Here is an 11,437-nt window from a genome sequence, read left to right as displayed (position 1 = left end):
TAATCATAAAAATTTTGAATAAATTCAAACTCGAAAATTTAAATAATAAATTTAAACAACGTTTTACTACTCATTCACTTATTTTAATTCATCTGCATGCTAAAGAGGGTTTCAAGAGTATTTTCACCACACATATAATCTTCCTAGATATTACGCTTGGATTGGAATGACTAGGAGAGGTTGTGCCTTATGCAAGGTAATCCCATATTTCTCAGATATATCCATGTCTTGTAGCTTTTGTCCATCTTTCAGCTTCCAATTATAGTTGCATAGAAGAGAGGCCAATACAATATGCACAGTTCTGGAAGCCAATGGCAATCCAGGACAGATCCTTCTTCCTGCTCCAAAGGGTATTAGTTCAAAATCTTGACCCTTAAAATCAAGGTCACTTTCCAAGAATCTTTCAGGTCTGAATTCATCTGGGTTTGTCCAAATACTTGTATCTCTTCCCATGGCCCATACATTAACCAGAATTTGGGAACTTTTAGGTACCATGAAGTCACATAGTTCAACATCAACTTCTGGCTTGTGTGGCACTAACATTGGGGCAGGTGGATGCAAGCGGAAACTTTCCTTCACCACTGCTTGTAGGTAAGGAAGCTTTGAGATATGTGATTCTTCTAGTTGCTCACCTTTGACAAGGACTTGGTGAAGCTCTTCCCTCACTTTTTCTAGCTTTTCTGGGTTACGTAGCAACTCAGCCATCGCCCATTCTATCGAGCCTGATGTTGTGTCTATTCCAGCAACAAATAAATCCTGACATATGTGGCCAATTAGTAAAATAATATATATCACATAAAAATTTTACACACACGCACACTCACCAGAAACAAATGCAGAACATGAGTGCGAGTCACTTGTGAATTGTCATCAAGCATGAGTTCCAACACAGAATCCAACACGTCCTTGCATGCCTTGGCTTCATTTTCTAATGCCCTTAAACGCAATCTTTCTTCTACGAGTCCATCAAAAAACGCAATTAACTTTTCAAAGTAACCATTCATTCTTCTCCGAGCACCCTGTGGATCGAGCATGCGAAAGATTGGAAAAAAGTCAACAACATTAGGCCTTCCAGCTTCTTCCATGATGCCCCAAATGATGTCCTTGAACTCTTGAGACTTGTCAGAAGCGTAATGAGCTAAATCCATTGAGAAGAAAGTGTTTGATATGGAATTAAGCACAGTTGTGAAGGAAGTCTCACCAATATCCACGGCTTCACCTTTCTGACATCTTTCCTTGACATAATCCATCAATTCTTGCACCTTCCTTTGTCGACAAACTTGTGTGAACTGAAGCTGCTGGGAAGAGAACACTTTGGTGGCACAAACTCTCCTAAGGGCCCTCCACGGTGCTGAAGGTGGAGTCCACACCACTGAAAGTGTGTGATGATCAAGAGCTCGAACCGCATCTGGGGTTGTCCTGTTGGAAAAAATTTGATCTTTTTTTTGCAGTACTTCTCTGGCAACATGTGGAGAGGAAATGACTATGGTGGTAATACTGCCAAGCTTGAGACTCATAATAGGACCATAAATTTGAGAAAGTTTGGTAAGTGCTTGGTGAGGCTGATTTCCAAGCTCCAAGATGTTTCCTATGATGGGAAAAGGGTGAGGCCCTGGAGGGTATTTTGAGGTTTTCATCGGTTTGAAGGTTGAGATGAGTACATGAATGGTTACACACACTATAGTGATTTGAAGAAGTGGAAGAAGGTACTCCATTGTTTTGCTTCTCTTGTGTGCACTGAGAGATTGATTCTTGAGACACTGAGAGGTATTCAAAGCTTAACTTCACCTAACAGAGTATATAGTGAAATACATGTGAAAAACGTGCGTGCTACTTGACAAAAAGTATTATTGTTCAGAATTCCACTAGTAAAAAATCTGCTTTTTAACGCGCCATATAGGTTTCGATTTTATCAAAACCGAAGCATATAAAAATGCGGTGGCATAAATGTAATAAAAACGAATGTTTATGCCTCGGTTCCAGGACACCCGAAGCAGAAAGGGTCTTTTACCTCGATTATAAAATAAACCGAAGCATAATTACCATTATTTTATGCAAGTCGGACCTTTTGTCTAACACACCTTTTCTGGAAATGTCTATTGCCTCGGTTGAGAGAGAGACGAGACATAAAGGCCTCAAATCTACTTTTTTGAACAGTTTAAAAAATCACTATTACCTCGGGTCCTTGGGAGCTGGTGTCAAAAGATTCACAGGCTTCGGTTATAATGTTAACCGAGGCATAAACGTTTGAATTAATTGTCATTTACTTTTTTTTTTATTTTTCTCTGAGTACCTTAGGCATCGGGGCGCTGATAACCGAGGTAGTATCACTTGGTTAACTTAAGAAATTTTAACCTACGTTATTCATTCTCTTCTTCGCAGCCTCGCGTTCTTCTTCTTTCTTGCGTTCTCCTTCTTCTTCCTTATGCAAGAGTCGTTCTTCATCTTCCTTGAGGCCATTGCTGCTTCGTCTTCCTCACAGGCTATTGTTGCCGCCTCTCCCCTCTGCCTCGTCGCTGCTGCCAACATCTTCGTCGCCGTGCAATCGCCTCCGCTTCCGCCTCACTCGTAGCACCTCTGCCTCTGTCGTCGCACCTCTGTTGTGGTTGTGGCAGCCACGGTAAGTTGTTTGTGCTGTTGGGAGTGAAGCAGCTTCTCGATAACAACTCCTAGGGTTCTAATCCACGATTACCTTTTCAAGCTGGTTCTGATCGGCGATTCCGGCGTAGGGAAGTCCAACCTTCTCTCGCGCTTCACGCGAAACGAGTTCAATTTGGAGTCCAAGTCTACCATAGGAGTTGAGTTCGCCACCAAGAGTTTGAATATCGATTCCAAGGTCATCAAGGCTCAGATTTGGGACACCGCTGGCCAGGAAATGTCTATTTTCTTTTCCATTCAATTACTCTTTCTACAAACTTCGATTTGTCATTTTCTGTTGGGACTGCTTTCTTTGCTGTTGTTGTTATTTCTTATTACTGTTTTCGATTATTCGGATTTTGATGGCGGATACCTCTTTGATTCACTGTTTTGGTTGCTTGATTTAGTCGATTAATTTCGATGACATTGTGGTGAAGGATTGCAGTTTTGTTGCTCTGGTGCTGCGTTTGTGGATTTGTGCGATTTGATTTTGTTTATGGAATTGGAATTAGGGATATTTTTTTGTCAGTATGACCATAATGCATGCTTGAATATTTGACATACTCCTAAATCAATAATCACGACTACTGAAGATTGATATGAACTACAAAATATGAAGTTTTCTGCTTGTTTGTTTTCCTGACTGTGTTCTTCAAGCTATAAAGCTTGTAAGATATCTAGGTTTTGCTCCCCCGTAGAAAGCATTTATGTTTTGCATGTGATGAACTTTTGTTAATCTGATTTACATAAGCTGTAGGCTAAGTATTTTCTTTTCATGCCTCACTTATCAGGTTGGTCTTTCATCTCTCAATTTAGGAATATGTCCAAAATTGAGTACACTCAGCATTGAAGCACCTTATATGGTTTCACTTGAGTTGAAAGGATGTGGTGTACTATCTGAAGCATTCATTAATTGTCCACTCTTAACATCTCTCGATGCTTCCTTTTGCAGGTATCTATACATTATTTTCCTATTTATCCTTTCTAAAACATTTTCTCTGAACATCTCTAGACTCTTTCTTCTGCAATGCTGATTGACTTTTTACTGTTTGGAATTCTAGCCAACTAACTGATGATTGCTTATCTGCTACAACTGTCTCATGCCCACTGATTGAGTCATTGATACTGATGTCATGCCCATCAATTGGTTCAGACGGTCTTCGATCTTTATTTTGTCTTCCAAATTTGATTGTTCTTGACTTATCATACACTTTCTTGGTGAACTTGCAACCTGTTTTTTATTCTTGTTTACAGCTAAAGGTTAGAGTTACCATAGCATGGTTTCTTATTCTTGTACATTCTTTTAATCACGAATATTGCTAATGAGATGGGTTTAGAACAATCATACCTTTTTTTTATAATCAGTAATGTGTACTGTTATCATGGTATCTTATTTCCATAATTCCAATCTGTCATTTCCCTTTCGTTTCATTATTGATAATTTGGCATTTTATATTAGTGTTATTGTTTTTATTATCTTCATTTGCTGATACTGCTACTTTTTTTTCTCCTCTTTCATGAAGGTGTTAAAGCTGCAAGCATGCAAATATCTCACTAAAACAACACTTGAACCACTTTACAAAGGAGGCGTCTTAAAATACTGTATGAATTTTCTAATCCCAAGTTCACTTTTTCTTTCATTATGTTATACAGATGAAGGCGTCTTTAAAGGGTGATTTTTATAAGCCGACATTTGGTGGCTTTGTGGACTTGGATTTGATAAAGGATAAGAAAATTTCTCTTAGGAGTTTGGTATGTGCAAATATGTAACAATTACTCTATTTGGTTTTTTGCATGTAACATTTATTAGAACTGATTAGTGTTTTTGATTGTGTTTACTAAATGACAGATTAATCACTTAGTAGTGGAAAGTTTTGGAGTAGGAGGAAAGACAATCATATTGTCTCGAGTTTATGCACAACTTGTAGTGTTAAAGCAAGCTCATCTTTTTGTGTTCAACAATGGCACTGAACCAATCACCATGGAAAAGCTAAAAGTGGGACATGAAATCTGCTCAAATAAAATGATTAGCTAGAAATCAATTAGTATCCAGAAGATAATTTATACCTTATCATATACACTGTAAACAAAAACAAAAAGTAGAAACATAATCTTCTTCACATTTTTTTTATCAGAGAAGTACTAAGACGATCATGTTTAGAAAAATATGATCAGAAGATATTGTGTTAGGCTTTTATGTTATTTTACATCAGTAGATTAAGAGTTCCAAATTGTGTTACCCCATGCTTATTAAATTTGTGCTGTAATTCTCATATGCTTTTGGCCCATTGTATTAATTTGTACTGCGAGCGGTGGAAAATTGGAACTCTGACACGATCTTTGCTTTATTATTTTCTTTTATTTTCTTTTTAGTATGGATTGTATTAATTTGTACCGTGAGCGGTGGAAAATTGGAACTCTGACATGATCTTTGCTTTATTATTTTAATTCTGGATTCAGGGCATGGACAAAGTTACCTTTATGCATGAGATACTGGCTCGGTTCAAAAGGAACCGAGGCGTAAAGTCCTTCCAAAAAAAAAATCTACATCGGTTTCCTTTAAACCGAGGTAAAATCCTATAACTTTTTGCCTTGGTTGTAGACTTTTTGCCTCGTCTTTATATGCCTCGGTTCAGGAACCGCTGCCTATGGACGAAAATAACCGCTGTCGTTGTCCCTGACTGCACTAGTGTTCGCTTTACTTTTATTTTTTTATAGTTGTTTTTTTGGGCATATTGTAACGTTTCAATTTTTATAGTATTCACACGATTAATATTACAAAACAGTCAACTCAAAAAAACTCTATAAGATGTTATTACATATATCTATATATAACTTATAATACCAAAAGATATACAAGATCATACACGACTATAAGATATTACACTGAACCAAAAGTGTAATAGGAATTTTGAAAAATGAATAAAACTTGAAACCAAACTCTACGTCTTAGCTCTACCTCTTCCTAGTCCCTACTCACCAGAGACATCTCTTAAGGTAATACTATTTAGGTAATCATTACAAAAGATGAAACAAGAACACACAAATAGACAAAGACCAAAGGGTAAGCTAAAGTACCAAATAATAAAACATACAAATGAAAATTTAACATTTGACATATATACAAATTATATCATTCAATCACAAGACAAGCGCAACCATATATACAAAGACTTGACCATCCAAATATATGTATTGATGTCAGACTATGACAAGTTGTACATTTGTTGTTGTAGAATAATTGTCTCCCAAGCTACCACACAAGATTAGTTTGTTTACCACTTGTGGCAAAAGAATGAAACCATAGAGTATGACCTCCTACTACTCCTCACCACATAATCCCCTTCTCTACCTGAGATGGAGTGATTATTGGAGCGTCAAGATAACTTCCAAGACTGAGTCCTTACATCAATACATCACACTACTAAACGCCACCTTAAAATTTAATCAGGAGAACCAATGAATTATGTCAAACATATAACTACAGAATACCACAATGGAGCCTCACCATGAGGTCCATGGAATTACACCAAGCATCAATATCATACCAACAACCAAAATTCATTACAACTCTTCATATCTTACTTAAAGTAGTATCATATGTACCCCCATATTCATCAATCATCAACATATATAATATCTACCCTCATTTGATGAATCTATGATAAAACAATCTAAAAAAAATAACTTCTATAGAAAGCTTAAAAGAAAACCTAAAACTGTAGAAAAAGTTAAGCCAATAATCTCAACCAAGGGGGGAGGGGTGAATTGGTTATTCCTATAAAAAATTTGTTCTTTTAAAAGCTTTTTGAAATCTTTGAAGTTTTCTTGGAATGCAATAAAACAAGTATATGAACACTATTAAAAGAGAAGGGATAGCAAGATCAACACACGTATTTATACTGGTTCAGCCAAGCCTACATCTAGTGTTCCTTCAATCAACCTGAGTTGAAGGGAACCACTATAATGATAGAGTTATACAAGCAAGAATACAAAGAACTTCTCTCTCAAATGCACTCTCCTTTACCAACTCAATATCCCTTATAGCACAAGACGTGAACACCTCACGGTCTCAACCTAGAAAGCAATCTCAACTCTAAGAACTAGAACATACAAGGTTCTAGTCTTGGCTCATAGCAACAAGGAAGCACAATCTTCTTGATTGCAGATGAATACTGATCTATACATAACATACTAGATATGCAGATTTGATCAACAATGTGTAAGCACAATGTTCTTGCAAGAATATTTATGAATTTCCTTCCAAATGATTGATTTTGATTCTCCAAGAATTCTAATACGCTCCTGCAAATAATTCTGAATACACAAGTTAGTTATGAAATTGTAAGATCATAAAATCATGTTGAAGCAGAGAACAATGCGTCTATTTATAGATTTTCAATATTTGACGTAGTTTAATCGATTAAGCACATAATGTAATCTGTTAAGATTTTCCTTCTGCTTTAACAGTTTTACATCTGTATCAAATTTAACATATTAAAAACGCATGCAATCGATTATACAAATCAAACAGGCCAACAATATTCAAAATGTGACTGTTATTGACAGTTATGGCTTTTCAAGAAAATGATTTTCACAAGTAATGCATTTTAACGATTAGGAAAATAATGTAATCGGTTAAGTTCCATACTTAAGCAAATTTGAAAACATTTTCCATTCTAAACACTTCAATGCACTCAACAAACATGTACTGGCATAGCAACATGTTTTAATCGATTATACAATTAATGTAATCGGTTAAAACATAATTGTTTTGCCCATATTATGCATATGCTGAAATCTGATGAAATATAACAGATTATGTAAACAGTGTAATCGATTATTTCAATGATTCATTACAAATCAATGAATGCATATAACAATCATTTCAAGCATAAACACAGACATAATCAAGCAATTGTTTTGTCATTTGTTGTGCAAGAAACTATAAAACATTTATTTTGTTTTTAATAAACAAACATGTATGTGAGAGATGAGTTCACCTATACACGGCTCCCCGTATAAAAAAACAAATATTGAAAAACAGTAAAAGTAAGAAGAATTGCAAAACAAAAGTTTGGCAAAGGCTCTTGGCACTGAGTGACACATCCTTGTTGTTGAGCGTCATTCTTCTCGCAAAGTTGGCGCTTGAGTGCCACCTTTGTGTCATTGAGTGCCAAGCCTTTCGCAAATCTAGCGCTTGAGCGTCGTTGGGCTACCGCTAAGCGCTATACCAGAAGACAATACACTCTAAAACTTATATTGTGTAAGACAATCTAAACAAAAAAAAAAACTTCTTAACGTATAGAAATCTTAAAAGAAAACCTAAAACAAATATTGAAAAACCGTAAAATCAAGAAGAATTGCAAAACAAAAAGCTTGGAAAAGGATCCTAGCACTAAGTGGCACATCCTTGTCGTTGAACATGAGCATCGTTGGGCTACCATTGAGCGCCATACCAAAAGACAACACACTCCAAAACTTATTCTCTTGCACTCAAGACCTATCCAATTGACCAAATTGATATTCTAAACACTAGAATTGTTTCATAAACATTTTATAACTAAAATGGAATACCAATGTGCCCAATTGTCCAGGAACAAGGTCCAATAAAACAAATTAACAACTCAAACTCATACATGCTTATTTCATATATCACATACCACATTTTAGTGAACTAAGAAGCTACGTAAGTCCTAAATACCACTAACAAAGACCTCTAAAAATTCAATTCACTCAAACAACACTCCCTACAAAAATTCACCTGCCAAACCCTCACTTTTAGACCAAAACCAAGCAAGACCAAAAGTTAACCAAGTCCTAATTTGCACAGACTTGTACCACTAACCTTAAAATAATTCAACAAGCAATTACCACAAAATTTAACATGTTATTCCACAAACTCTAGAACCAAACAAATACACATTCAACATAATTCACATCAGTAACTTCACATACCAATTTATAAATTTATAATAAAATCAAGCATACAACATAAGTTAACAAAACATTAACAACAACAAAACTTTGAAATTAGCTTCTCTTACCTTACAGAGGACCCATCTTTTCTATAAGAGCTAAGATGACTCCACCAGCTCAAGGAACTCTATATGCACCTACAACTCACAAAAACAAGATCAGGGGATATCATTAGAACCACTGATCAACAAAAGAGTCTTATAGAAGACTCAGATGACACATTCAAAAACACTACGGTTCACATGCAAAGGAAAACAAACAGACAAAAGAAAAAGAGTAGAAACTAACTTACTCTTTTGGAGAAATTGATCAGGTAGACTTGAATATCTCGCTGTTGTGATCACTTAGGAAGTCTTTGATCTTCAAATAGATGAACGCAGGAGAAGAAATCCTAAAAGAAGTTAGATAACTCTAGAAAAGTGGTTTCTAAAGAGATTATATGTTTTAAAATAATGAAACTTGTTTATAATGAAACTATTTATATTAAAATCGTTTAATATTAAAATAATCGAGTCTCAATATTTTTAAACTACTACCACTTCCAAATACCATTTTCTAGGTCTTTACATTTTCTCCCACAAGAAAATTTTTTGTCCTCGAAAATTCACTCATCAAGTAAAAAGAAAAGTATGCTCTCCAAGTTTACTCTTATCATACCCATCTAGCTTGACCGAGATACTACTCCTAACAACTTGATTGATTGAAAACATTGCCTCTACGTTAAATACTATAGTGTTAATAGTGTAGATTGGTCTAGCCCTTTTGATGAAGACAACTACTCAACCTCAACTTAAAACTTGAATGATTATTTTCGTCTGATCCACTAAAATTGTATCTACCTAAACTGAACTCACCTTCCATATATCCTCTACTACTATTGTAAGTTCTTCCAAAAACTAAATATAGCCTTAGGTCTTAATCTGATACATGCTGGATATCTCTTCACATCATCTTATTCACTCTTTGAATCGTCACCCAGCTAACTTGATCACCCTCAATTTCTGATCTACTGCCAAATGTTTACAGTCTTAATCACCCATCCCTAGTGTACTGAAGGAAAACGAAAACGGTTGTTTTTGACAATATGCAGCAGTTTTCGAACCGAGGTATATATTAACGAGGTTAAAGATAGTGGACTTTTGGCTTCGGTTCCAATTGAGGCAATAGACTAAAGGTTTCTTCTTTGGTTCCCCAGTGACTGAAGTAGTAAAGAAGAAGAAAAAAGGGGAGGGGTTTTGACCTTGCTTCAATCAAGATAATAAGGTGGGTTTATGGCAACAGTTCAAACAAAAACTGAGGTTGTAGATTGCTTTATACCTCGGTTTTTGCCACATCCGAGACCTATACTCTGCCATTGTTTTTAATAGCATGTCTATTTTTATGACATCCACTATCACAAAAACAGACTTGCATATAAAACATAATATTTACAACATAGATTCAACACAATAGTCAATATTTACAGCACATAATGTTTAAAGTCTATAATAACTATAAATCAACTCAACTAATATGTGCTAATGTATTTTAAATGCTAATAACTACGCACTATTGTATAATCTGATTAGATGTTTAGCAAATGTCTTCCTTAGGAAAGTAAGGGACTTCTTAGGAATTGGATTAGGAGACTTGAATCTTTGCATAAGACACATGATTTTAATTAGTGTATATGAATTCTAAATGATGGAGAAAAACAAAATTCATGAAATCCAAATATTATCGTTTTTCAACCACTTTTAATATGGGCACGAATATTGTGTGCAATCCAATACATTACGTAGTATCCGCACTCATATGACCCACTTTGTTTATTACACTACAATATATCATCATAGTTATAAAAGTTAATGAAGATCATCAGAACAAAACAATTATAAGAAAATATGGACCAAAATGTCAAGCCTTGAGAGCCAACCATGCAAGCTTTTTAGTCTTAGCAGTTGATCTCATGGACAACATCATATGTGCTGCAAGGGAACTATTAAAAAATGGCTTTAGCATACATTTATAAAACAAATAAAGTCCAAACATTGAGGTTCTTACCAATCTACTACTTGTCTGAGATGATTGGGAGGGGACTTGTGCAATGAGCAGACATAACAGTGTTCTTCGGTATAGAAACAACAAGTAGTTGTCAATGGTGATTGAAATTAATAATAACTTAAGTGTTATATACTAAAATCACATATTGAACTTTGAAGTTATCAAACTTCACTTACCCAGATATATAAGGGACAAAATATATCTCATTTCCCCTTCCAAAACTGTGGGTGAGATATGTTTGGATGTCATCAAATTTATTTCCTTTGTGAGTGCCTTGGGGATCAATGAACCCGTAAACATTATTGTTCCCTATTGAAAATAGAATGGCTTAATTTCTCACACCAAGAGGGGCGTGAATTGCTGAAATGTAAAAACAATCTTCATCATTGTTTTCCCATGCAATATAAGCTTTCCTTTGTTTCCTGTTCTTATCCTAATGATACTTGGAGAATTCTTTCTGCTTGTTCTTCAAGTCTGGACAGTCAGGCTTGATATGACCATTCTTTCCACATTCCTAACATTGAACAGCGTTGCTTCTTGAATTCTTCTTTCCTTCTCTTGAGAAACTTGCATTGTTAGTTGCAGTACTTTTATTTTTCCTGAATCTGCCAAATTTTCTTACCATCATATTCATCATTTCTTTTTCTTGTATATCTGCATCTGAATCAGTTTCAGATTCATGAATTTTTGTAGCTTTCTTGCTTGCGGCTTTTAGAGCAATAGATTTCTTCTCTTCAATTTCTTCTTCCTCCTTTAGCCTTCCAAGCTCCAATTCATG

At 35.4% G+C, this 11,437-nt stretch overlaps 1 protein-coding gene and 1 long non-coding RNA gene across 3 annotated transcripts; one reads left to right on the top strand and one right to left on the bottom strand.

Moving 5' to 3' along the window:
• LOC148191164 (cytochrome P450 76T24-like) lies at positions 1-1,869 on the bottom strand. Of its 2 annotated transcripts, XM_088101596.1 has the most exons (3): positions 1,202-1,377; positions 825-1,019; positions 1-756 (listed from the first exon to the last, which is right to left on the bottom strand). In XM_088101596.1, exons 1-3 carry the CDS (start codon positions 1,241-1,243, stop codon positions 151-153), a joined length of 843 nt encoding a protein of 280 aa, XP_087957722.1. In that variant the 5' UTR covers positions 1,244-1,377; the 3' UTR covers positions 1-150. The 2 variants fall into 2 exon arrangements, with proteins under 2 accessions (XP_087957722.1, XP_087957721.1); XM_088101595.1 differs by having other exon boundaries at positions 825-1,869.
• Positions 1,870-3,408: 1,539 nt separating this feature from the next.
• On the top strand, positions 3,409-5,133 carry LOC148191163 (uncharacterized). Its single transcript, XR_015782812.1, has 3 exons — positions 3,409-3,589; positions 3,699-4,389; positions 4,487-5,133. It is a non-coding gene; the product is annotated as an uncharacterized LOC148191163 (long non-coding RNA).
• Positions 5,134-11,437: the final 6,304 nt, after the last annotated feature.

This window comes from Vigna umbellata, chromosome 11, assembly GCF_029865625.1.
Source record: "Vigna umbellata cultivar VRB3 chromosome 11, Vumbellata_1.0, whole genome shotgun sequence".
NCBI lineage: Eukaryota > Viridiplantae > Streptophyta > Magnoliopsida > Fabales > Fabaceae > Vigna > Vigna umbellata.
The sequence above is the reverse complement of the archived record's forward strand: the minus strand, read 5'-3'. Positions and strand labels throughout refer to the sequence as shown.

Bases quoted from the DNA above. Each gene is read 5' to 3' on its own strand.
- LOC148191164 (XM_088101595.1), bottom strand. From the start codon at position 1,715: ATGGAGTACCTTCTTCCACTTCTTCAAATCACTATAGTGTGTGTAACC. The intron at 757-824 runs GTGAGTGTGCGT...CACATATGTCAG, and splicing joins ATGTTCTGCATTTGTTTCTG to GATTTATTTGTTGCTGGAAT.